Source organism: Oxyura jamaicensis, chromosome 1 (assembly GCF_011077185.1).
Source record: "Oxyura jamaicensis isolate SHBP4307 breed ruddy duck chromosome 1, BPBGC_Ojam_1.0, whole genome shotgun sequence".
Taxonomy (NCBI): Eukaryota; Metazoa; Chordata; class Aves; order Anseriformes; family Anatidae; genus Oxyura; species Oxyura jamaicensis.
The window spans coordinates 183,338,340-183,365,799 of record NC_048893.1 but is presented as its reverse complement, the minus strand read 5'-3'; the positions used below and the strand labels follow the sequence as shown (position 1 = coordinate 183,365,799).

The following is a 27,460-nucleotide window of genomic DNA, read 5'->3' as shown; positions in this document are numbered from 1 at the left end:
GTTTGTTGCAGGCCAGTTTTCATATTATCGAGGATAGATCAGATATGGTCTTCACAATGAGTCAAAAAGAGAGAAAACTATTTACTTGGATGAGTTCAGATCAGGACAGTGTCTCCAAACCCAGGATGAGGCCGGGTAGCTGTCAGCGACGCATGAGATCTGCTTGAACAATAACTGCATTGTTACTTCAGGCTTTCCTGCAACAAGGTGACACAAGACAATTTCTGTCAATGCTTGGGTGACCAAAACCTTTGTGTTTACATGGTAACACTACATCTGGCCAGACCACGATCTGCTTCTGTGGGTGCAAAGCAACCCACCTGTGTGTCATCGTGAGAGCTGGCTGCAGGCCTCAGCCCTCCTCCTTCCTCCAAGCCCCACACCTCGGGGCTGTGGGCAAGTTGAGGGGAGCAGCCACTTCTCTATACAGGCACGGCCAGACCGAAACAGTGAAAGGGCCCAAACTGGAAGTCTCGGCTTCTGCTTTTCTGACTGACAGCAAGGATTCAGCCTGGTTGCTTGGCTCACTTGGCTGCTCTGCAGCTTCATGTACCGGGAGCAACAGGCAGATGCCATAGCCACGTGGCAGAGCAGAGACAACCAAGAGCACCAGCCAAGCCCATGGGCAGGGGTAGCCCACACAGATGTGTTGCACATCAGACAGCCCCCAGATGAACTGCACTAACTCACAAATGTCATCAGGAAAAAAAAAAAAATGACACAGACCACAGAAAGCTACCACCTAACGGGTGTGTCTCCTGTCACTGTGTCGCTACAGTAGTCACCCGTATTCTGGCTCTGTGGAGTTAGAATGCAGCCACTGTATTTAACAGGGCTCCTAGGCCTTGTGGTTTTCTTTAGAAGTGTTAATTCCTTCAGTATATGACTAAGTTATTTTACTCTGTTCCCTCTGTTGATGGTAAACTATGAGGAGGAGAAAAAAAACTAACAACTTCCTCCTTCAGTTTGATAAGTGGAGACTTCCTTGGTATTCCCCAACTCATTTCCATATCTTTATTGCTAAAAATGGAAGGACACAAGGCAGAAATGTGATTCTCTTCACACAACACTGCATTACAGAAATCCAGGTGTGGGGTATGGAGAAGGATGTGTTTGTGGGTTGTGTTACTTGTCCCTGTTGGTCAGGGACAGAGGGCAGGCCTTCCATCTGCTATGGAACCAAGGCTGTGACTGAGCCAGCCCCACACTGGATGTCCTCTCACCAGCCCTGCATGGCAGCTGGACCTCAACATTTCTTGCTGGGAGTCACCTCTTACTATACTAATTGTAGGGACATTCCCAGTGGCCCAGTTGTACCCATTTAATTAGGACTCAGGCTATCTTGCTGCACTCTGCTGAGGTGTACAGGAGGTCAAAAATGCTCCCAGATAGCTGTTACTGAGAACATGATATTTGATTATTAAAGGTCAAAGCATCTAAATCAAAGTGTCTAAATAAGAGATGTTAGAAAGGAGCCTAGCAGTTGGTGAAATCAGATATTCTAATGCATAGTCAGATACTCAAGTGGATTGATTTCTTTGAAAAATCAAAGACAGTTTAATTCAATATCTAGTCAGAGAACACTCTGGAATTTAAGTCTCCTGAGCCCCAAATGGATGGAGAAAATGAATATTCAATTACGTTTCCTCTGCTGTACGACACAATGAAAGGGAAAAACAGCAAATAAGCTCCATTTACATCAATAGCAAAATCTTAAGTGAGAGATCAAGATTATCCCTCCCAGACCTGGCCACATCTTTACAGGGATTGTTTTCTAACTTACTTCTCACGTACAAAGTGAATCTTTTTGTCATGACTGTATCATCATTTTCAGCATAAAATATATATATCCCAGACTGGTGCTGATGGTTGCAGAACTTTGATGAAATGCTGTGGAGCAAAGAAAAGGAAGGAAAAAGACAAAAGAAAGTCTTGAAAACAAAATATTTTAGATGTAGTTAAGACCCATATATGTTTGAAACAATTCAATATCTTCTAATGATTAATCCAGACTAAATTATTTTATTAAACATTAATCCAGACAAAATGTAACTGTTTTAACTGTCTTAATAAGAGGAGATTTTTTTTTTTTTTTTTTTTCCCCTGCAGTATTGATTTCATCCTGCAATTTTTCTGTAACTTTCAGTAGTTCTTGGAGTGCATCTGGGCTGTAGGGTTGTGATTTTGTTACTAACCCACTGGAAGACAGGGTTCAGATGTTAAGACCAGCAAAGGATCGAACTGTTTACTTTCTGAAGGATTCCGATGTTTATTTCTGGCTGGTATGAACAAAAGTATTAGGAAATAACAATGAGATGGTAGGATCATGCAAGAGAAACCTCTCCAGATCGGAAGGTCTGATGGAGCTCAGAAATGAGATAATCATCAGAAACTCAATGTCAATGAGACAAAGCACCAACCATCATGACAGTGCTGCAGGAGGAAGGGCAGCCTTCTACCACCCACTATGGCCTTTGGCCCAAAGGACGGAAATAAAGCAAGACTCTAACCGTGCTTGTGATGATGGAAATGGGGACTGCAGATGATTTGAAGACTGATGCAGGACTGACCTGTTGAGTCAGCTGAAGGAAGGGAATATATAATCTTTACAAAGTTGGCATACATTTTTTGTCCTTTTGGATAGGCCAGGATGGTTGTCAGATTTAAATGGGAGATTTGCAGTTTATCAACACTAGAAGATCACTTAAGAAAAACTCATCTTAGGTTTAGTTGTTGACATTTCACATGCACATATTTTGGCTGATTGCTAACCAAAACTGAGTAGCAGACATCCACTCGATTTTAGTATGAAATGCAAGCAGTCATATCAGGGAGTTTTAAACAGACAGAAAAAAAGACAGTCCATACCAGCAATTGCAAAAGTAAGAGAAAGCAACAATGAGCTTGGAAGAAGAAATCTAGAGAATTAAAACCAGGGTGATTCTCATTAAGCAAGATACTTATAAATGAACTAAGACACCAAGTATCACCATGCAATTAAAAATCAAGAAAAATCACATGGAAGTCACTGGGAATTTTGCCTTCTGACTAAGATAGCATCTCCATAGCAAGTTACTCACTTTTGAGTGTTTTCATCTGAAATGACCTTAAAGATGTCCCTGAAATCAGGGATTTTTTATTTTTTTTTTTACAAAAAGAAAAAGAAAAAGGAAAAGAAAAAGAAAAAGGAAAAGAAAAAGAATACAGATCCCCTTTATGTTGCCTCAAAATAGATGCCAAAGGAAAGAGAAATCACAAATCACTTGCTGCTTTTGAAAACCTAGGCCTGAAGGATTAAATCCTAATGAAATAATGAGAAAATCGTTAAAAAAGAATGCCTTAGGTGCCTGAAAATATAAGAGGATGAGAGACAAATAATATAAATTTACCAGAGACCATTCTGTGTATAAAAACTCATTTGCTGTTAGGAGGGAAGTGAAATTCTGCAGCATGATAAAACACAGAGACAACAAAAGCAAATATAAAATGGAAATTTTGAAACAATCTCTGAAAACACAGAAGGGCACTGACAGGAATGATGAATCACTGAAACTTGAAATCAAAAGCTAAAGAGGAGGGCAGAGTTAATTAATAATAGTTAATATGATCTTAAGGAGGAACAGTTTGATAAGGAAATGGCAGAAATCAAAAAAGGGAAAAACAGGAAATGAAAAAGGATATGAAAGGAATAAAGTAGAAGTGTTGGGAGATGGGATTACACAGAAGTGAACTAAAAAAATGCAAAGATAGACTCAGAATAAGGTTTGTGTTGACCTTTTTTGTGTTGTCTTGAGAAACATGCTTTAAAATCATGTTTGGATCTGCGGTGCTACAGCTTGTAGGCAGAATCCCTTCACTCCACTCCCCCTTGCTGCTTCCAGGGACACTAAACTAAATGAAACATTTGTCCCTTCCCGTTCAAGCTCCAGGACGATGGCAGGGCTCTCCCCTGTCCAGCAGGAGGGGATCGGCCCCTCTGGGCTGCAGAGGCTATCTGAGGTGACTCACACATTCCAGGACACCAACAGCTGCACCTTACTGATTAATGGGGTTACCTAAGCTCTGTCAAGAGCTCTCAAAATTGTTATTGTTGGCCTAGTCTGTAGCACCTTCATCTTATCTGGATTGAATTCACACCAGCTGCCCAATTGTCCGAGCAAAGCTGACTCCTTCTCTTACCAGCAGTGAGAAGAAAACTGCAAAGGAAATAAACTTGGCATTATCAGACAAGGATGAGCAACTGCTCATGCCGGTCCCAGGAGACCTCATTTCCAAAATCAGTATTGACCACAAAGAACAGACCTGCCTAGCCCACATCAGGCATGCAGATTAGTCACCAACACCCACCCAGCACTATCAAAGTTTGATGACAGCCCTCACTTTATCAGCGGGGACAGAGTTCCTGTGGCCATTGCCAGGAGATGACAATTTACTGATCTCAACTGAGCTGTCTCTGAAGCATGTGGAGGTCTGACTCCAATACTCCATCTGATGCGGATGAAAAGGCCAGACTGTTGCAAAGACGACTCAGCAAGCTAGTGGATAAAATCAAGTGTAACAAAATACTATGAAAAGAAAGCATAAGAAGTACAATCAAGGCTGTAATACAGGTTTAAGAAGATGATGAGAGATTTTAAGAGTATGGGAAGAAATATGAGAATAAATCAGTGTGGGCACATTAACTACTGCCTAGGTCTTGCTTCATTTTGAAGCTAAAACTTCACAAGAGCAGCTTGGCTTTATTTTCGCTAAGGTGAATAAGAGCTGTTACCTTGAAAGCCAGGGGACTACTCTGAAAGAAACTCTGAAGGAAATTAGATAATGTTATCAAGAATTGAGAAAGCCTAGGGAATGGAGAAAACATTAGCCTTAAACAGGACTCATGCCAGAACTTCATTTTAGGAAATAACAGAAAAGGTAGATAACTAACAGGTTTATTCAAAACATGTTTTGCAACTGCGAAAGAATACATGACCTGGGTAATTAGCAGAACGGTATGTTTCTGTGGCACAGGCAGAGCCAAATAGATCTAAGCCTGGGAAACTACAGGGCCCTGGGTTTGGTTTGAGCAATAGCAAAGATACTGGGAACATCATCAAGCACAGCATGACAAAAGGGGAACATGGAGAACTTGCATGAAAATTGCAAAAGAGCTGTAATTGAATAATTACATCAGAGAGAAAGGGAATGGCAAAATGCATATAACCTAACGGGTTGCTGGATGTATAACTTACAAAAGGGTTTATTTTGAAGTGGAGAATAAAGTGATACTGTATGTTATCTACACAAACTGCTGCTGAAAGCCAAAATAATATTTGAGTACCTTTTGTTAATATGTCTTTATCACCTGGTCAATCCACATATTAAAAATACAGAGAGTATGAAATATGGAAAATAATTAATTCAAATGAGACACAAAGAGGAAAGATTTGGAATTATAACAAAATATTCCAGTACCTGCGTCCATCTGCACTGTAACTTTGCTTACATGGAAACATTTTTTGGGAAAATAGCCACATGCATCTAACTGGTGGATATGCTGTAAAATTAACTTCGAAGCAAAACTCTTCTTCACCAATTTCAAAATCTTCTCTAGAGTCAGTTATATTTATAAATCCCTTTTCTGAAAAAGAGAGAATATTGGTATTGTGATAAAAAGGATGGATTGCATAATGAATGAATTTTGACATCTGTATGTTTTTCATTTTGGTTATCACATACACACACACAAACAGCACCATGTTACATCACAAAAGGCATCCCTTTAATCAAAAGAAAATGGTTCTTCAAAAATAGTATAGCGATGATATCTCTCTGTTCAGCTCCAGACAACTGATCTGGGTACTTGTGATGTCTGGTAGAGTTGTGTTTTCTGTCAGACCAGAGCACTTCCAAAATGCTCTGACTTCTTCCCCACTCACCCTACAGAACCACAGGACCAGCTCCATGAGTTTTTTGTTTTGTTTTAGGTGTGTATTCTGGGTGTTAACAGCTACATCTAACAGGGGAAAAAAACATGGCACAACCAGCTTAATCAGATGTTGATACTCATTCTTTCTGCTCCCCTGAAATGAGCTAAAGATTTTGCAAATCAGCCTTACAGCTGCTCATTTGTTTCTCCATCTCATTATCAAGTATTTGATAAAAGACAACAGGAATGTGAGAAAGCGTTCTAAAGGTGTGGGTGAACCCAGTGCTGCTGGTACTTTCCCTGCTAGGGTGGGATTGGTTTCACCTAGTGGAGCTGTCTGAAGTTCAGTGACCCACCCAAGCTACCTGTTTGGACCTCTGATACATACAGTGGAATGATAGGCATGTCCAGATATATCCCATGGTAATACAAAGATAACAAAGATGTACTGAAATGCTCCTTGGAAATACCTGCCTCACGCCACTGGCAGCTGGAAGAACATGAATCATTCCTGGGGCTAGGTGTCTCATGAGGTGAACTGAATCCCAACCAAAGAGACTGAACTATGCTTGTAGGAGGACATGGTCCTCAAGGCATCAGCAGAGCTAAGGATCAGCTCCATAAAATTAACAGAACCATACATATTGGAAGTGACCTCTAGAGATGTCTAGTCCAGCTCCTGCCCAAGGCAGGTCCAACTAGATGAGGTTGCTTGTAGCCATATCCAGTTGAGTTTCGGTGTCTTCAAGGAAGCAGACGCTAGAACCTCGAGGAAACTTGTGACAGTGTTTAACCAGCCACATGGTGAGAAAAAAAAAAACCTGCACTGTAGAAATATGACTGGACTGAGATTTCTCTTTAGAGTGTTTTTCTTTTGGTTGTAACACTATATTGTGTTTGGCGTGTTTTGTGTCTGTCTAACTTCACTGGTTTAAAAAATACAATCTGGAAACTCCCATGTAAGCCACAAAAATATCAGTATTTTAAAACAAGAAGCAATTCCTCTCATGACTGTTCTCCTCCTTTTAATATTAAGGGCTTATTTGGTTTATAGATTGGATCTTTGTCTTTTCAATGCTCTTTTGGACCTCATCTTTCCAAGTTCAAGGCAATCTGTATGTATGCTCTTAACAACACAGCTGGCCAAGAGTAATAAAGACTTTCTCTACAGTGCACACAGGGATCTTGGAGCAGGGTATGACATTCCTCTGGAAAAGAACTCAGAAAAAGTTGTTTCTTTCTTGAAACAGAAAGAAAATAGTTTTTTTGTTTTGTTTTGTTTTGTTTTGTTTTTCTTCCCCTTGGCTTACCATTTTTTGGGCATGTTTAAGCATATTTCTGCCAAAGAAATAGTGAACATTATTTAGTAATAACAGGGAGGTGAGCTGAAATTCTTGAGACTGGAACCAAAGTTTCCATGTTTCTGTATTTATTTTATTTGTTTATTTGTTTGCTTTAAACCTAATATGTATTGGAAAATAGCTTGCATATTCCTGAATCTAGATTGCATGGTGCTAATAATTCTTTATTCAACATCAGTGGAAATTGAACATAAGACCTGCAGAAACAAAAAGCCTTGCAGCTGCAGTTGTTGGCATAATCGCTGTTATGCTTTAAAGTGGCCTAAACATCCCTGCTTGATCTGACCAACTGCATGAGATAAGTTGGTGAATTATCAAGCAGCAAAGAGCAAACCAGAGCTGTCTTTCTGCAAGAAGTTATTAGAGCATAGAAGACCACCTGCCAGTGTAGTTATGCTAGCCAAGCTTCCCAGGCAATGCAGAGTGTCCCCAAGAAATCAAGCTTTTTCTTGGTAAAGTTACATCATGACCATTCCCGGTGTAGCTATGAGTACTGACTCAAGAACAGCAGTGGTTTAAAGGTAGGATGCTGATCATTTCTGAGATTGCTACTCTATGACATGGACATCAGAATGAAATTCCTACATATATCACTGCTGGAATTGGACCTATTGGACGTATTGCACACGGTGTCCCTGTATAACCTTGGAGAGAGAAGTACGGCTGATAGCAAGGTACAGCAACAGCCCCCCACTAGAATTCACCACATAAGTAAAAAACAAGATTTCTTCATCAGAAAAGCCAAGGAGGCTCCAGAGGTTTTATTGGTGTAAGGGGATTAAGGAGGGTACAACTACAACAGTTTGACGTACCCCAGTCAAACATGTGATAAAAACAACATTTCAGTTAAAAAATGCATCACTCTGAAAGACAACCTTCCATGGAGAGTGACTCAAATATCCCCAGTCAATATGATGCTTACTCAGAGTTAAGGGACCCAAGAAGCCAGTATTTCTGAAGTGGGCACTAGTAATAAGAAAGATCTCACCCTACCTCTACACTGCACCCTCACCCCTACTTTCCTGTTTACTAAGAAGCTATGTCTAAAAAAACATGCCCAGGTATCGTGCTCAGTTACTGTAAAGCTTTACAGAACTTCCTGCTCAGAAGTAGGCAGAAGCTGAAAAGAGGATATTGCACAGGGAAACTAATTTCTGAAGAGACCGGGGTAAGTGCTCTCACTTCCTACCATCCCTAGCTTAGGTGTCGTCAACTCCGAGAGCAACTGCATCTAAGTTCAGCCCCATGGTCGCTGCTTCAGAGAGACTTGTCTCTGGGGCTGGAGATCCCAGCTCCATGCACGGCTGTCAGAAAAGCATTAGATTTTCTGAATTTTCAGACCTTGTGTAGATTGGTGCTAGGAGGTAGGTTCACTTCAGTACCTGGAAAGTAGGAGACATGTAGACCAGCCAGTAACACTGCAGAAGTTGTCTCTGTAGCCTCAGGTTTTCCATCCTATCCATCATGGCTGCAGCAGCATTCTCGCTGTCAGTTTGCCAGCTCTGTCATCATGAGCTGTTCATGGTATCTCTGTGCTTACATTCACAATTCATGCAAAAGTTTTCATTCTGCTACCAGTTCCACAGGTTACTGAGCTAAAATACTTCCACAGGTTTACTTCTTTTCCCTAAATTACTGGGCAAATTCAAACGGCCACTTGTCAGTCACTCCCTTGCCTTAAGATGAAGAAAAGGTCCTCTCTCTTCTGCCCTGCGTTTTGGGTGAGAAAGCCAACCACCAAGAGCCTTGCAATTGTTTGGTTGCTTCCCAGTGGACCCAGATCAGACATCATACAGATTTTCTGTCTGTTTTATCTGTTTTTTTTTTTTTTTTTTTTTTTTTTCCTGTGGGTGAAAGGGAGATGAGTGGGAGGATGTGGTGAGGAGGAGACCGAGGTGATGGCTACAACATCCCAAAGCCCATGGTGGAACCACATTTCTGCCTCACAGCAGTTGAGACCAGCAACTGGTCATTCCAGGCTCCAGGCTAATACACTGAGCACTAAGAGCTGAACATGGGGCAGGTCATGCATTTTACATTCTTGGCCAGCTCCAGAAATGGTGTTTTCTGCAGGGCTTTACCTCCAATTGTTTGTATCTGCTCTGCAGATGCCTACATCTGAGGTGATGGCATAGGGGTTCCCCTGCCCAGGAACACCAAGGCACAGCTCCCTGTAGCTTTGTGTTGTTCCCCCTCCCGCCCCCACCCCCCTCCCAAAAAAAAAAGAAAAAAAAAAAAAAGCTGCTGTGGCTTTGTGTCGTGCTGGCTGGGAGTCATCTACAATAACATGAGCCAAATCCCAGCCCGTGCTTTGAGAAATAACACTGAAACAATCGTGTGGGCTAGACCTCCAAACAGTGCCGGTTCATTTCACCTCTAAAAGCTCTTTAATTCTAATTTAATGGGAATTATTTGGAAAGCAATATATTATATATAAAAGCTCATTATTTTCAGGTACCTGAATGACTCAGTTCAGACTAATCTCTTGGCTTTCCTAGGCTGCCAGTAAGTGCAGAAAGGATTTTTCCTGAGAAATCACTATAAACACATGCTGCACACCTGCGAGCAAAGCCCTGCCATATAGAAAACAAAGCAAAGCAACCAGCCAAGGGACAGAATTAACGCCAGGGATGGAATTACCTAAAACTCTAACCAGAGCAGTTTGATTCGGATGCACTGTAGAGGAGCACGTATAATGTCCACCGTCGCCTCTCTCTGCTGCTGAAGCAAACACGTACTGGATCCGGATAGCTGAGTGGTCTGTCAGATAATCTAACCCTTGAAATCTACGATCCTAGTTTTCAACAGAGATTTCTCATTATTCCGTTAATAGTGCCCAGTATTACCCATTTTAAAAAGTCCCCTTTTTACTTACCTGCTGCAATTCTTTGTTTTCAGAAGATAGATTTATTCTGAATTTATAGTTACGATAAACAGCTCTGCATCTGATCAGCAATGGTTCCCCGACTTTGAGAAGTAATTCAGGGAGAGGTGCTGCTTGTCTTTCATTTAAATCTACAAAACAAAACATAGTCACTGAAACAACAGCTGTCACGCTGCCTAGAATAATGGTCATTTAAATCGATGTTTGTTCTTCTAATACTTTACAGACATCCATTATTATATTATAATGACAATTAAAATTTCAGGAAATTACTCATTAACTATTAAATCAGTAAATTTGATGGATTTAGAAGTCTCAACCCAAGTGTTTGTCATAATCTACAAGCTATCTTTGGGCACAGTTTAGCACAGAGTTTAGTTCAAGTCAGCTTTGTTTAAAAACAATAGATAAAGCAAAATTTATACATTTTAAGAATGTTTTGAAGTACATTTCACTGCGACAGAGACCTAAAAGCATGCAGAAATGAATGATAGCTGTTTAGAAAGCACAGAAGGGCAAGACATTTTTTACAGAGACCACGGATAGCTGTTAGAATTTCAGATTAAACACAACACAGAGCAATCACAGGCACTGTTAGATTTGTTCCAGTGGTTACGAACAAATAGCTGAGTCCAGAAACTGTGCTCGGACGAGCTCCAGTGGCAGGGTCCAGCTCACACATGAATATACCCTAGAGGGTAGTTACCTATAGTAAACAGGCTGGTGCATTCTCTGCCCAGGTCGTTAGCTGCACAGCACCATATATAAGTTTGGAATAGTCCACCATGACTTAATTCATGTTGTACCTTCTGTATGCCATCTTTTCCTCCATTTCCTTCATACATTTTATTAAGGCAACTGCAATTAAAAACACAATTATTAGTTGACTCGTTTGGTTAACCTCAAGCAAATAAATCTGATAAATCTCCAAGCCATGAGAATATGCAAACAATAGTGGGAAAACTGGATCTTACACAGCAGAATAAAAAGGAACTAAGAAAGGCAAAGATAAGAAAATAAAAATGTCACAGTCTAGTCAGAAAAATGAGCTGAAATGACCTGAATATGCTCAAACTGGCGCATAAACTGGGAATTCTATGACTAAAATCTGGGCAATAGTGAAATGATAGAGGTCGGGCTTTCACACCACATCTCTGAATTCCTGCTGGCAGGAGTTGCTGCAAATCCAGCAACCTTTATGAAACACAGATCCCAAACTGCCACACAGCAGAGCAAGGCATTGCCTATGGCCATTGCACAAAACACTGAGGGCTGTTTCCTTTGAGTTTATTTGAATACATTCCCACAGTTAATAGAATCAGTCATATATGTTAATATAATGGGAAAAATCATTTAGAAAGGAAAAACATGATTCCTTATAACATCTCCCCAGCTTTAATGTGAACACGCTTCCAGAAAATGTGAAAAACTAGAGGGAAAGGAGATATTTCTGATTTGTTTTGGTGACATCAGAATACCAGAATCTGGAACAGCATTTCCAGGCCAACAGCTGGAAGTTTCCAAAAGAGCACAACAGCCAACATTTCTAAGAAAAATATGCTGCAGCGCTCCAAGAGTGAGTCATGCAGGCACATGGATGTGCAAACCAGCAGAGCCCACTGCGTTCTCCTGCAAACATGCTGACCCCAAAGCTCTTCTTCAGTTATCCAGCCCACCTGCCAGGCACACTAAACAATACAAAGTCTCTGCCCTTCATCAGAAGATGGTAAACTTCTAGTCTAGAGGTTCAATATGCATATAAACATATGCTGTACCTCCTGTCGGGTGTTTTGCAAAACGTCCACTGCACAGATGGCGGGGGGTAGCTCTCCGATATGCACTCTATAGCATCCAGTTTTCCACTCCTCCTGAAATAGGGTTTGCCTGGTTTATCTGTTAAAAATCACGCAAGTGTTTAAAAATGCTGAAATCTTTCTTTAAGCAGACAGTGCTTTGCTCCTTTCACAGCACATGAAGTCACAGGATTGTAATTTGCTTTGCGAGCTTTCAATGCTGAGAGAAAAGAAAATGATTCTGCCCTGGGGATATCAAGGGTTGGTCTCACAAGCATTTCAGTCTTGACTGCTAAATGCACAGCTTCCCTGCTGTCAAAGACCTGCCTCTACACACCAGAGGATGATCTTGAGGCTGATACCGAGGTGTTAACTTGCTGTGGCTGCCATTCACCTCACAGGGCAGGAGCACAGACACCTTCCAAAATCACATCCCAAGCCCCTGGCCCTTGGTGGAACAGCTGTTGAGACTACAAAGTCTCTGCTCCAGAAAGGATTGTCATGAGCTGCTCCTTCAGGTCAGACACACAACGGAGGACCATCAGGGGGTGATGGCTTCTGACTACCCACAGGCTCCTCCACTGCACATCTGGAACCTAGAGGGAAAGTTTCCAGGCAGCTCCCAGTCCCCCAAATCTGTCAGGCTCAGACCTGGTCTAAGTATAAAAAATTAATGCATTAAAACTCCTTAAGATTTGACTTAAAAGGACAAATGCTGAGTTTTAGGTCATCTTACAATGAAATAACACCTTCCACCCAAAAGACTGGCATTTTCTTTGGAGTCATTCTTTCATTTCCAGGAAAGCGACACGATAAAGTGAAACTAATATTTTACCTTTTTACTTTCCTTGTTCATTTCTCTCTTACAAGCTGGGCCTAGAAGGCTTTTTTCACCTATAGAGATTCGCATCTCAGTTGAAGGGTTCACAGCTAGCCTGAAGGATTTTATGAGATGTAATTATGACATTAGATCCACAAGAGTAGAGAAGGCAACTCAAGTAATTGATATGGAGAAGATCTTTATCGAGACTGTTTTGAACTGCTCTTGCTTGCACAAGTAATAACATTTTTTAACCTCTAAAGTTTATTACTATGGAAGTGAAGGTAAATTTTAATCAAAGATTTAATAGCCTGCCCCCTCAATGAAGCTGTTAAAATTATAATTGGGACAGGCAATAGGTCTTTAAATTAAATAAGGAGAAACTGGAGGTGTCACTTCCGACACCCGAAAGAGAAAAGAGTCCATCAGAAGAAATATTTCAAAAACAAGTAAAGAAGGGTTAAAAATGTTGATTAAATGTTGATTAGTCACAGTTTTTTAAAAACAAGTCAAATAATAATGGTTTGTTAAATCTGTCTCCAGAAGTGCTTGGTCCTATCAGCTTTGCCAGACTTTTAGCTCTTTGGACTGTTTTTTTTTTCTTTGACTCTTCTTTAAAAAGTTTTAATTTTATATATAAATTTGGCCCTTTACAGACAAAATAATGTTATTTTCCTTCTGTTAAAAAATCATGTCAACATAGGTCATTTTAAAAAAAGTACTTCTTGGACAGCCCTACTTAGAAATGGAAAATTGAAATTGGTTGCAGTGGTTGCCTTTTCCCCAGGGATGTCCCCTGTGTGGTCCTTGAGGGAATTCACCCAAATCTGCTCCCACTGTGAGCCTTTCAAGAAGCTGCACCTCGTGTATGTGCTCTGCCATGACTTGCTGGGCTCAGCAGTTGCAATGCCAGCTTCTCATGCAACCCTGTGTGAGCAGCTGCAGCACTGCTCTGTTTTACCCTGGAGCCACCAAGAATGAATAGGTCAAGATAAACAAGTCCAGCCCACAAGCTTTGAGAGTACACAAAAGCTTGGTCTGTCTCTTCTGGCACAGGAGGAAATCTCTCAAAGGGGAGAAGAGGGCTGGTGCTAATTTACATCTTTATTTGTTCATTTGCATGTTTTATTGACTAGTGAAAGCTGACTCGCATGTGGTAACACAGTCTGTGGTTTTGACTTCAGCCTCTGAAGATAGCTCTGAGTCCTGTGAATATCTAGGAGGGGTCTTGAAACGCAGCATGTGAGAAAACTAGCACACAGTGTGGGGATCAACAGGCAACAAGAAGTGTTTGGGGAAGAGAGATGCCTCACGAAGAAAAGTGGGAGCTCACTGCTTTAGGTGATCTTGAGCCTCTCCCCTTGGACTACTGATGGAGTGACTCCTTTCATCTGAGGCATACTTACTGCGGATGAAAACAGGAACAATTACGGTGTAATTGCTGTTTTTACTTATGACTGAGAGAGTGTATTGTCCAGCCTGTGTTTCTCTTATTTGGGAAAAAGCCAAAGAAGTAACATATCTATAAAACAGAAAATAAAGTTGTATTTGTTATCTGGAAGGTAATAGGCAGCAGACACCATAAAAGCACCTGCTCCATTAGCTCTGTACTTAGTATGCAAAAACTATTCAGAGATGCTGGTGCTCACAGCACCCTTTGACCTGAAGTGTTTTCATGTTTCTTCTTATACATGAAGCACATAGGACCTCACAGCCACAGGTACCCAAGCACATACCTAACATTGAGCATTGGGAAGGATGAGCTTCCTGAGCTTAGGACAGCTGTGGAGGTCCACAGGGAAATGCTTTACCTAGAATCCCATCCCACACATCCTGCAGTGGGAGGCAATAACCCAGGCTCAGTTTCCACCCCCGGTTTGGCTGTAAGAATTAAGAAGCTGGTGCTGGCACTGTTCCTGATCTGCACTGTGACCTTAACAAATCACAGAAATCTCCATGCCTCAGTTGCCTTAACTATAAAATCAAAATATTTTCCTCACATGAACGCTGCAACCTCAAACTGATCAATGACAGAAAGTCCCTGGAGACCTCCATGCACGATGCTATACAAATTAAAAGACTGAATTTACTTCTAGCTATTCTGAGTTTAATATTCTTAAGTACATATGCTCTGTGTATACATCAACAATCAGCAGCCTGCTGACTGGTGACAACATTTAAGAAAGATGAGAAGATTTAAAAAGTTAAAAAGATTAAAAAAAATATGTAACATGAAATTGTTATTATACATCAGCAAAATCACACAGAAAATATTGCATTTGCATCCTGAAAGAAATGATCCCTCAAATGTTCTTTGATCCAGAACATCCCTTGACTTACCGGTTCTCCGAGTCCAATGAAGGTTTACAAGCTTGGCTCTCTTTAAAGAACCAAAGGCATGAAATGATCTCTGAAATGTTCATTATCACTCTTAACTCAATATCTTCAAACACATTGACTTCCACCTTTTTAGTTGGTGCATAGATGTTCTCTGTTCCTTGAGAATTCAAATAGCACCCGAGATCTTCCAAAATATTAGAAATCTGCAATGCGAGAGAACAGATTATGTATTTAGTAGCAATTAACTTTATTTGCTTTTTCATATTCAAATATTTTTAAAGGGTGTTCTTCTGGAAAAAGCTTTCATAAATTAATAATGCCTCCTAATTGCCAAATATGAATAGAAAATTACATGAAAGTTACACCTTCAACATACTTTCATTTTCTTTTCTAGTGTCAAACACTCATAAATATGTTGAATTCTACTCCACAAGGGAACATGTTAGGATTCCTGTTGCTTTAGTTAATTCTACTCTTTAGACAGACATCACAGAACAACTTCAGCCAGAAACATGATAATTTCCCTTAGTGGTTATTCTTTACTCTCATTTTTGCTTCCTTTCATGTAGAACCATAGGAAGACAGAGTAGAACTGTAATAACATCTTTGTGTTTGAGACCTCAGTGCAAAGGCGGGGCTAAATATATATTTATTTTCTTTAGCATTCCACTGCTTGTCATCACAGCATCTGGCCAGACTGCTCCTCAGCTCCTTGTGGGGTTTTCTGGGCAGAGAAGGTTTGGGCTGGGTGCCTTCACACCTTTCATTTCCTTGCCATTGTCTACATCCAAAGGAGAACTGCAGCCAGAAAGATGTTCTACAGGCATTCAGCAAACTGATGGTGGATTAATGAGTCTCTAAGCTTAGCTGCAGCAAAAGGTGGCGAGTAAATAACTCCATCTGAAGAGTAGCCCTAAAATGTCTCCATTACTGTGTCAGGTGAAGTTTATCCAACTAAGACAGTGTTTGCTGCCTCCTCTGCCCCACGCTGTGCTTGGCCAGGCACCCTGGGCAGCGAGTAGGAAGTGGAAATGATGTGGTTATGCTCATTCCTTGCTCCTTCTTTTTCCCTTTTCTTGATCTGAGAGGTATCTAGAGATAATAGCCATACTCTGCTTCCTCAGATACAAGGACAGCACAGCTTTGGCTGGTGTAGTAGATAGAAATGACACATTAGGAATTTGGTGGTTGGAAACTGGGAAAGTACTTTACATGGTCAAGATCATGAAAGCTGACAAAATGTTGCATGAAGCACCACACCTGTAGTAGAAGGGATTTCATCTAAAATGACTGAAATATGATTACCAGACCAGAGAAAGCCAGAAGACCTTCACATATCTGGCTGTGATGGGAAAGATTACACCAGACTTACATTTAAAAGACCACCCCCATGACCTGAGGGACAGGTCTCGGTACCTTTAATTTGTTAGTCTGCTCCTCACCTATCTGAATTATCGATTTATTTGTCCAGAAATAAAAAAGATTTCATAAGCCTGTCTTGAAACAAGAATCCTCAGGAAATACTTTAATTGTAGTTATCAGCTGCTTTATAACTTAGTAGCACCATCTGCACTGACCTCCTGCCATTTAGAAACTTGGAGGCAGAAAACTTGGAGGCAGGAAAGAAGGAAAAGATTTCATATTTGATTCCCTATCTAGCTTTGGGCTCTCAGGCACGGGTTAGACCAGGTAAGGATTTATGGGCTTTGGTGGTGGGAGAGGGTTCAGCTTCCCCACCAGTCCTAGCAGCTGAGGCACACGTGTTGGTGGTGTTCAGCTATGGCTGTGTGTGATCACTGTTTCACATCATGGCCTCACCAATCCCCACAGATCATTTTTCCCATGAGGGCACGTAGCTTTTTAAATTGATTTTTAGCAATATTCAGGCAAGCTGATGAGAGACAGCTTCAAGGCAGCAGTTAATGACTTGGTTTTAGAGAAAAATGGTACTTATCTATTTACAGTTTCAAAGTATGAATTGTGATATGTATTTCACTCTAACTTTCTGTAGCCTTTTTTTTGGCCTAACTCTATTTTGACTGTGACATCCCCACAGGCTAAAGGGTTAGGGTGCTGTAAGCTTCTGGGAAGGTATTTCTGGAATGGACAGGAATATTTTATAGGCAACTTGTTCTCCATTAGATTACCTTAGAAGATACCAATGACTCTGGTGTTCTTGAACCTTCATCCTTCTGGCTGATAAATACACATGTAATCTCAGATATATTTTGATTCATTGCAGAAGTGAAAGTTATTGCTGTCATAACAAGAACTGTAAAACAGAAATAAGAAACAAACGTAATCCTGTCTATCTTTCTGCCAGGGATAACCATTTTAATAAAAATAAAAATAAAATACAGCAAAACTGTAGAAAGATTGCATCTCTTTTATTAAAAGGCAGAAGAAATACACAGATATATCATGTATTTGCAAACCCTGCCTTTGTGTATCAAAACTGAGTAAAAAAGCTATTCGGAAAACCTTTCAAAAATACTGATATATCACACTTTAGAAGTATGCCCCAAATATTGCAGAATATTTTCTCCCTCCTGCCCTTTGGGAAGCCCACATCAGAGACATTCTCCAAGCACTCCTTGTGCCTACCCAGAGCAATGGAAAATGAAGCCCTCCACCTGTTTTTATTTCTGCATCCCAGCAGCTTGTGAGGGAGGGACAGGGTAGATGCATCTTCCCTTAAGCCACACTTACCCCTCCAGGAAGCAAACAAAGCAAGAATTTCCACTATTTTGAGAAAAGTGGATGCAGAAATTGAAGGCAGGAGGGCAAGGAAGAACCATGTTCCTGATCCCAGTGGCTCTTTAGCAACCTAGGAGCCTGCAGAGTCTGGGCAGCTCACTTAACAGCTCCCAGCTGGAGCAGAGTGGGAAAGTTTCTGGTGCCTCAATAACATGATCTCTCTGGAATGCTTCATATGAGACTTTCTGCAGGGTCTGCAGCTTGAAATCTTACTATTTAGCCTTAAAGGAGTGGTAGAGTAATGACGACCCCATTGCTGCACAGAAAAAAAGTAAAACAGAAGTAGGACTGCTCAGCCGGCTGGGTGAAATGTCTCTGATTCCCACCCGTCCCTAAAGCCAGCCCTGAACAGTACAAATAAGCAGTGAATCACAAAATAACATCTCTCTGCTGATGACTTGGGAAATTTAATGTCCTCAGGTCTTGGTTTTGTTTTGTTTTGTTCTCATTTTATTTTGTTTGTTTGTTTGTTTCCTCAGCTCCTGAGATGGTTGGACATAGAGCAAGGTGCAGAGCTGAAAGGAGGATAAAGGTAAACGTATCACAAAGCTCTTGAAGCTACACCAAGCATGCTGATTCACCCCCGCCAGCCAGGTTTCCAGCCCTCCCACTGGGGGATGATGGAAAGCAGCTTATGCCCGGGAGAAAACTGGACTCCCTGTCCTGTTAACTGCTAGAGCTGGTTGCTTCTATCCTCTGCCTTTATCCTGTGTGAATCCAGGAAGGTTTTTAGGCTAAGAAATGATATTTTGGACTGAGATGATTCCAACTGCTGTATAGTGAGAAAAAAAAGAGTGATATGCTGGAAGTATTTATATGAGATGAGATGGTGGGCCTAAATTTGTGCAGGTCTTAGAGAAATATATTACTTTGACTTAATAGAAAATAAAAGCATGAATGAGCCTTCCAGCAGAAGCAGAATACTGGGAAAATGGCAATGCTCTGATTTTCCACCTTGATTTTCCAGCTGCTAGCTGGCCTGTGCAGAGAGCAGTGCTATGGGCTGCAAGGCAGTCATCCTCCCCAAAGTCCAAAGCAAGGGCTGCAGAGGCTGAAAGTACTGGGTAGGGAACATCAAATATGCAGCATGCACAATCATATCTTGCCTTGTCAAATTGTACTGAAACTGAAATGGAAAAACATTGCTGCCCCGAACAATGTTTGTTTATGCCTGCTTTCCATCTTCGTTATCTTTTTATAGGTTATATGAAAATAAATGCAGCAGGAGAAATCTTGCTCTCACTGAAGTCAGACGAACCTCCAGTTGTCATAAACTGAGTCGGGATTTCATCAAGATAGGCACATATATGGGGAAATGCCAGCACAAGCGACGGTCCCCTTGTACGTGGCACTGGTGAGACCACACTTGAAAATTGTGTTCAGTTCTGGGTCTCTCATTTCAAGAAGGACATTGAGTTGCTTCAGTGTGTGGAGAGAAGAGCAATGAAGCTGGTGAAGGGACTAGAAAGCAAGACATAAGAGGAGAAAATGAAGGAATTGAGGTTGTTTAGTCTGGAGAAGAGGTTTAGGTTGGGTGTCCAGAAGAATTTCTTCACAGAAGTGGCCAAGTCTTGGAACGGGCTGCCCAGGAGGTGGTGGGGTCCCCACCCCTGGAGGTGTTTAAGAGATGTGTGGACGTGGCACTAAGGGATATGGTTTAGTGGTGGGAGTTGGTGGGTCAGGTTAAAGGTTGGGCTTGGTAATCCTGAAGGTATTTTCCAATCTAGAAGACTCTGTGATTTTATAATTCCAAGTCAAAAAGCAGGCTCACATGGAAAGTTGCTGAGAATAAAGGCTTGACTCTACTGGCCAGATATCAACTGAAGACGCAGTGTCCAGATGGTTGACCTAATAGAACTACTTCAGAGATTTATGCTCAGATGGGGTTGACTAAAGCAGCCTGCGAAAAACTGGGGAAGCCAGCCACACTCTGGCTCAACCATCCCAAATTTTCTTCCTGACCAGGGAAGGCAGCAAGCCTTTCATCTTAAGCAACTACCAGCTGCAGCAGAGATGTGTTCACCTTTGGGCCCCTCACTACAAGAAGGTCATTGAGTTGCTCGAGTGTGTGCAGAGGAAAGCAATGAAGTTGGTTGGTATAACGTGACTAAAAATACAGACAGCAGAGGAGCAGCTGAGGGAATCGGGGGCTGCATGACCGCGAGGGGGAGCCCTCGAAGCAGCGCTCCGAGAGCCTGAAAAACCTCTCGACATCCGAGGAAGAAAAAAGAAATTTGCCCAGGCTGCCTCAGGAGCATCGCTGCCAAGTCCAGTTAACTCCACTGGTGTTTGCTACGTGCAGCAAGAGAGATTTTGTCCAAAAATTAATTTTCCACTTTAACTTTTCTCAGCCCCCCATTTTTCAGGTCCCAGATGAAAACAGCTGCAAAGAAGACAAAATTATTCTTCCACGTTCTTTTATACCTAATCATTTCTCTCTCTGGCCATAATTTCCAAGAATTTGTCCTCTGCCTTGCTATGTCCTAACAGGTTTTTGGTACTGATCTCAGCCACCTTCCCCTTTCGGATAAAACTCTGCCTTTTAATGCTACCACCTTTCTCCTTAGAGGAGGACAGGTAGCAGCTCTGTATATGGCTCATTGCAGCCAGCTTATAAATTATGCAGAAATTTTAACAAAGAATAATTCAGATGGCTGAAGATTTCAAGTCAGATATCCCACCGGCAATGTATTTTACACCTCTTTGTCAGAAAACCAGGCAAAACCTTTTCTAACAGACCAGGTAGCTGGAGTCAGCAGAGCAAATCCCGCTTTTTTACTGATTACTTATGAATATGTTTGTTTTGGTGCCTTATGTAGTAAAAATAAGCAAATGATGACATGAAGCAGGGTCATATTTTTCACAGCATTGTTACACATCCAACTTTATTGACTACTTCTGCCATTAACTTTATTGCAGACTGATATCCAAATCATGCTCTGTGATTTATCTTTTCATCATTCAAGCTAGAATGAATCACAATCCAGTTTGACATGTATTTCTATCAGGTTTCCTATTTTCTAATCATATACTTGCCCTCCTGAACACATGAAACCTGCTGTTCCCCTGGGAATAAGTTGCTTTTATTGTGGGATTGTGCCCATTTATGAACAGCCCAACCCCTATAGCTTTTTCAGGCTTCTTTCATGATTGCTAGCTGGTACTAGCATCATGTAGCTCCTTAATTTATAGATTTGCTTTGAAATCACTTTTTTTGAGTCCTCGGTCTGTGTCAGTAAGTTGTGGTTTGTATCTGAAAATAGTTATCTCCTTAGCATGAAACAAATGCTGGAGACTGAATCTAGCACGACATCTGGCTCCCTTTTACCTCCCTGTCCTGCCTCTTCTGTTTTGTGGCTTGGGCAAGGAAGAACTGCAGGGCTGTATTCAACCCTTATTTGCCTTTCATTTCACTAAGATAACTTTCCGTCTACCTTCCCTGTGAGCTGGAGATAAAGACCCTGCTCCAGCAGCTGGGCTGTTATTTTGCTTGCTGCTATTCATTTTGCCTGCTTTGCATGGGACCAGCTGAGTGAATGCCAGCCCCCCCACCCTGAAGGACAGCCACAGGTCCCTGGGACCCATTGAAATCCCCGCCGCCCTACTCACAGTTTGTGCCATTCTGCCACTTCTGGTCCAGTTTACAAAGAATAACAGGGACTGCTGAGGATACTCCTTTTGGGGAAGTGACTGGAAAGTGGCCGAAAAGGCAGCAAACCTCAGCTACCATGGCAACCTCACTTTCTGAGGCAGAGCCCATATTGTGCCTGGTTCTTTTTCTGCTTCTCACCGACATCCTTCATCCTCTCAAGGGAGCTTCTTCTTGACTCCCACATCACCCAGATCTTTCTGCCCCACTAGGCATGGTGAACAACGATATTTAGGGCTGCATTAGGGATGTTGCCAGCAGATCAAGGTCCTTCTTTTCTACTCAGCCCTGTAGCAGAGGCCTTATCTGGAGTGCTGCATCCACTTGTGGGACCCCAGTACAAGAGATACCTGCACATACTGCAGCTGGGAGAGCTGGGCCTGCTCAGCCTGGAGAAGAAGAGGCTCAGGGGGATCTCATCCATGTCCCTACATCCCTGAAGGGAGGGTGCAGAGAGGACGGAGCCAGGCTCTGCTCAGTGGTGCCCAGTGCCAGGACAGGAGGCCATGGGCACAGCCAGGCACCCAGGAGGCTCCCTCTGAGCACCAGGCAGCACTTCTGTGCTGGGCGGGTGATGGAGCCCTGGCACAGGCTGCCGAGAGAGGCTGTGGGGTCTCCTCCTTGGGGATCTCCAAAAGCCGCCTGGACGTGGTCCTGGGCAGCCTGATCTGGGCAGGGGTGGCACCAGGAGGCCTCCAGGGGGCCCTGCCAGGCTCAGCCTTCCTGTGGCTCTGTGAATAAAGGGATAATTCTGCAGGCAAAGACGAACTAGATTAATGCCACCACAGAAGTCCTCCATTAATCAGAAAGTAGCATTGGGCTGTCCTTGCTCTTGAATACCCTCTACAGGATGTTTGCTCATGGGGATGGCACATATTTATGCCATTAAAAAGCTGGATAGACAGCCCTGAAGCAAAGCAAACAGACATATCTCATCTAATGACATAAGTAAGCTTGCTTTGTTCAACTCTTTTTAACCTACTCTGTTTAAGCACTCCAGGCTCATTACCTGACACACTACAGCACTTCTACTGACATTAATGGAATTATTAACCTCCTGCAAGCAAGAGCTGCTTTAGTTAAGTACCCAAAGGTAGAGGTATGAGATTCCCGGCACCTCATCAAGAAGGAGAAAAGGATCTGCTCAAAAGAGAAGTGAAAACAAGACTGCAAATAGTGAAATTACACTACTTGTCATCCTAGTATTGTAAAACTTCCCTTTTTGAATGAAAACAACAGCTTCCACAACTGACTATAGTATGGTGTCCTCTTCCTGGATGGGGGGTGAGGGAGGGAACAGAGCTTAGAGTGAGGATGGGAGAAGGAAAGACAGCAAGAGAAAGAGTCGGAGAGAATGTCTCTGCTACAAAACCTGAAAACATACAAATGAATCAAAGGAGTTTGATTTAAATGGTCATTGTTTTTTGGCTCCAAAATTGGTAAAAATGAACGGAACAGACACCAGTTGGTGTTACTTATATCACCAACCGGTGATACGTTTCTTATGAGGTGAGTGTTAAAAGACAATTGCAGTTCTCCAGTGGTTGTACAGATGTAAAATCTAACATACTGCTGGTAACAATAAGATGCTTTTCAAACCAGCTCTTGCATCTCACCCACTGGAAACCTTACCTACACAATCAAGCCTAGACTACAGAAAAGGGAGTAAATACCACTTGCTTTTACAACAGTAATGGAGCTAAATATCAATGCCATAAGCTAGCCTTTCTGTATGTTTAAACTGCTCAGTTTTTCAGCAGTTTTTAAGGAAATATCCTAGAAAAATGAGGGAGCTGCTTTGTCGTCTGAGTGGGAAATAAGCACACAACATTTATCCAGATGTCAGTCTAGCTCTGTTATCTTATTTCTCATGGAAGACAGAAGATAAAAGAAGAGTCTACTCTTCAGTCACACCAGCAAATTTTAGGGTATTGTCTGTGTTTCAAGGTTTGCAGATTCCTTAAGGAAGCATTTGGCATCGTACTTCTGTTCAGATTCTTATAGCATCTTCTTAAATTTATTTCTCTCAACAAGAATAGGGTTAACCCATATGGGAAATACGGTATTTCCCCTCTCCTCCCTCCCATTTTAGAAATGCTGTTGTTTGTTGGTTATGAACCGATTTTCTGGTCCCTACTTTCCTTTTAAAAGTCTACAATCATTGGGTTTAAACAATTCTTGTGCTTTTTGAGTGCTGCTATATAAAACTGAAATTGCTTTCGGTCTTCATCGGTCATCTGTTCCTGTTCTTCCACTTTTTTGCTCTGTAAATGTTTTACTCTCCAATCTCATTTCCACTGATGTTTGCTGTATTTTTTCACCCATGCCTTTTGCAATGAACGTCTCTGAAAAATTTCAGAAAAGCTAACTCAGCTTGATGACCCCAAATAGCTTCTCAGTGTAACAGCACAGAAACCTACATGTGAGGGAGTTTATGCCATGAAGCTTTTGAAAGCTGCATTTTCAGAAGCTCAAGAGCAAGGGGGAGTTTGGATTCCGCTCTGTGCTGTATTATGTTGGGGCCCTGATGGGAAGGGCTGTAGAAGGGGATGCTGCAGAAGGACAAGATGCCCACAGCTCTGCTCCATTGAGCACAATCACACAGCACCCACTGATGCACTGCTGGGCAGAGACTGGCTACTGGATAGCTGGGAAGTTGGGTAACCTGAGGAATTTTCTGGGGAAGAGAGGGAAAAAGCAAATGGGGCCAAACCTATAAAGATATAAAACACCAATAGTTTTAAGTTGCATTTTGTGGAAAATAACTCTCTCCCTGAGCAATCCCTTCACCTTCAGGAATCATCACTTCTGAAGCGATGCCTTATCCTCTGATCCATGAAATCCATGGTGAGAAATTACCATGAAAATATGTTCTGCTGGGCACGGCTGTGTTTCCCTGAGTAAGCAGACCACGTACTGGCCTTATCCAGCATTCAGAGCTGGCTTGCACCAAGGTTTCCGCAAGCTTTGTGAAAGAGATTGCAGTCAGGACCAAACTTGACTCCCCCTGGGGTCATAATTGATTTCACCTTTCTGCCAGCGGCGGGGCTCGGTGCCCAGACATGCTCTGCAGTGCTCCTCAGCTGGGGTGCTGGAAAGCAACGGGTGTATTGCTGGGAGATGGACACATCCTGACAGCTGCTAGATCCCAGCCTCTTCTGGCCCATCTTGTGTTTTTCTGGTTCTCTGCCATAGGGATGTAACAGACACCTGTTTGTCCTGCAAGGGGTTTTTCAACATATAAAACTCCCAGAGTTTTTGTGCAATCAGACCCAGCATAGGCTAATCCAGAGCTTGTTAGGGCCTGAGTTTGCAGCCCTTGCTCATAAAAAATTTCCTCTCATTTGTCAGCCGCGCTGAGATCTTAGTCAGCAGCTCAGAGCTTCGTTTCTCTCAGGTGCCCTGGAACTGCAAAAGTAAGCCCATGAACAGCTCTCAGCAGGAGCGGGCACAACAGGAACAAAAGGAGTGAGAGCAGTTAAAGGAAAGCTTGCTCCGATGAGAAAGGTTACCCAGTCTCTGTTATTCACAGAATTCTCCGACTTGTGAAACAGGAAACTATATTACTGCCTCAGTTCCCAGTCCCCATCCACCCTCCCACCTCATTCACTAATGCCAGGCTAATTGTATGCTAGATCATTCTATCATTAACCACAAGCTCTTGCTTAGGATGACCAGACAACGTTAAGAAGGTGAGGAACTGAAGTATAATGATTTTAATGCACCTACCTGTATTAACCTACATATTGTATTGTATATATCATTTTCTAAAATTGTTGGGATTGCATTCCTTGCTGCTGGGTATCATTTATTCCAGCAAATAACACTGACAAGATGCTTTTTCTTTCCTGCAGCTTTTGCAGCTCTGAGCCTATAATTTAAAGACAGACCTGGTGCCTTAATTCTGCATGTACTGGTAAGATTTTCCTCTAGCAGTTACTACAGTTTGGCTTTCCTTTCTCTGGCTAAGTGTCGCAATTTCTGATGATTCTTGTTCATCATACAGATACAGGCTGTGAGTCTGCCCAATTTATTACTAGGTCTTACCTCGAGACAATACGTGGAGTTTTACAGGGAACACACCCGTCTTTAAGAAATGACATATAATTCATTAAACACTTAACAGTTTTCCATCAACATTGCTTTTAAAGAGTCACCTGATAGAGAGAGATTCATGGAGCTGGCAATTCTCAGGATTTCTGCTGTCAGCTACATCTCACAACTTTCAGCTCCCATCCAGCTTGCATGTCCCAAAGCATTTGCTTTTTTTTCCCCCTGTATCTGCTGGCCTTATAAGAAGTATTACTGCCTCCCTACATACCTTGCCTTGACTAAGTAGTATCTCAACCAACCAGCAGCAGTCCTCCTGGAAGATAATCGCACCTCATGCTCCTCTGGCTCTTGCTCCCTCCTCAGAGCTGTCTCTCAGCCGTGCTGAGGTCTGTTCTTCTCAGCCGCCTTCAGGCACTATCACATCCCAGATGCTAATCGCTTTTGTTTACCCTGTTATGCAGCCTGCAAGACTAGCAGAGCTCAGTAAAGAAGAAAACAGAGAAATCCGTCCTTGACAGGGTCTGTTTAGCAGTAGTATCAGCAATCATGCAAAGCAGGAGATCATGAAATACTCATTTTCATTTTTACTCCACCTTGCCTTCTGTCTCGGGTAGACTTTCAACCATGAATGAATAATACCTAAACAATTACTCTTTGAAGTAAATATTATTGTTCCCGTATATGGAGCTGAAAATGAACCTCAGGTTGTAAAATGACTTTCCCAGGCATGTATCAGAACTGTGTTGATCAGAAAAACAACAACAAAAAAAAACACTCTCTTGTTGTTTGGGTCCTGGATTTTAAATCAGCAAGATCATCTCTGATAGGAACAAGCCATAGAGCCAGAGAAAAATAGTTGAAGGCATTTGAGATGGAAGAAAACATTTTCTTTTATTTTAACAGTTAAAATGTTGGCATGACTTCACTCTGACAAAACAGATAAACTTTCTAAATATTAATATTGTGCTTTCTTCTGTTTAGATTGTTCAACAACAACAAAACCTGGTAAGATACAGATGCACTGCTAAATTTCATTTAATCAACATATCTCATTCGCAGATTATTTACTTAAGAAAATGCAGATATATTGTTTAAGGTGATCAGGTGAAGCACTTAATGCACTTACACCAGGAAAAATAAGAAAAAAAAAAAAAAAAAAGTATTTTTAGGTACTTTTTGCCTCGTGCATGAAATGTGCCAGGTGCACTAGAGCAATAGCCTGGCCGGGACACCAGGGTGACGGGACAGAAAAGAGGACACCCAGAAAAGGGAAAAAAAGCAGGATGGAAAATAAAAGACTCAGGAGAAAATGAACAGATAAGAAGCCAGAGGTGAAAGAAAGGAAAGATGTGAAGGGATGCAGTGAGATAATGGGAAAATGGGGAGGAAAGGGTCCAAGGAGCAGGTTGAAGAGGCCTTACCTGGTAGCCAAAGCGGGGTCCCCGAGGGGTGGGCAGCGGGCGGGCACAGTGCCATGGCTGGCGATGCCCTGCCGTCCTCAGCCCGAGTGCGTGAAACCCGGCCGTGCAGGTGGCTGTCTTCAGGGCGCACGTCACTGCCCGCAACGAAACCACTTCTTCAAAAGCCCGGGCCCCAGACCTGAGCCTGAAGGAAACGGCTGAGTGTGGGCGAGCAGAGGGGCCTCTCTTGGGCTGAAGGATATTTCCAGCGGTGGGTGAGAAGCCAGCCCCGGTGGCAGCGGACCTGTTGTGTGCCTCTGCCAGGCAGGGGAAGCAGCTGCCCACCATGGGGACCAGGCCCGGTGGGGCAGCGCGGCTGCGGCGTGGTGTTTAGCCCCAGAGGGAATGGGGAACTAGCGCTGCCCGCAGGAAGGTGCAGACAGAGCAACAGCTGCTCTGAGGCCATTTCGCAGATGACTTGTCGAGGGGATA

At 42.3% G+C, this 27,460-nt stretch overlaps 1 protein-coding gene across 2 annotated transcripts in view; it reads right to left on the bottom strand.

Moving 5' to 3' along the window:
• Nucleotides 1-27,120, bottom strand: part of FLT3 (fms related receptor tyrosine kinase 3) — a 39,917-nt gene extending 12,797 nt beyond the window's left edge. For both annotated transcript variants that reach the window (XM_035325517.1, XM_035325513.1), the window contains exons 1-11: nucleotides 26,990-27,120; nucleotides 17,257-17,381; nucleotides 15,110-15,312; nucleotides 14,176-14,291; nucleotides 11,932-12,049; nucleotides 10,863-11,014; nucleotides 10,148-10,287; nucleotides 9,913-10,066; nucleotides 5,458-5,623; nucleotides 1,784-1,890; nucleotides 86-197 (exon numbers count right to left, since the gene is read on the bottom strand). In XM_035325517.1, coding sequence (XP_035181408.1) covers nucleotides 86-197; nucleotides 1,784-1,890; nucleotides 5,458-5,623; nucleotides 9,913-10,066; nucleotides 10,148-10,287; nucleotides 10,863-11,014; nucleotides 11,932-12,049; nucleotides 14,176-14,291; nucleotides 15,110-15,312; nucleotides 17,257-17,381; nucleotides 26,990-27,044 — 1,448 coding nt within the window. In that variant the 5' untranslated portion in view covers nucleotides 27,045-27,120. The remainder of the gene's footprint in view (nucleotides 1-85; nucleotides 198-1,783; nucleotides 1,891-5,457; nucleotides 5,624-9,912; nucleotides 10,067-10,147; nucleotides 10,288-10,862; nucleotides 11,015-11,931; nucleotides 12,050-14,175; nucleotides 14,292-15,109; nucleotides 15,313-17,256; nucleotides 17,382-26,989) is intronic.
• Nucleotides 27,121-27,460: the final 340 nt, after the last annotated feature.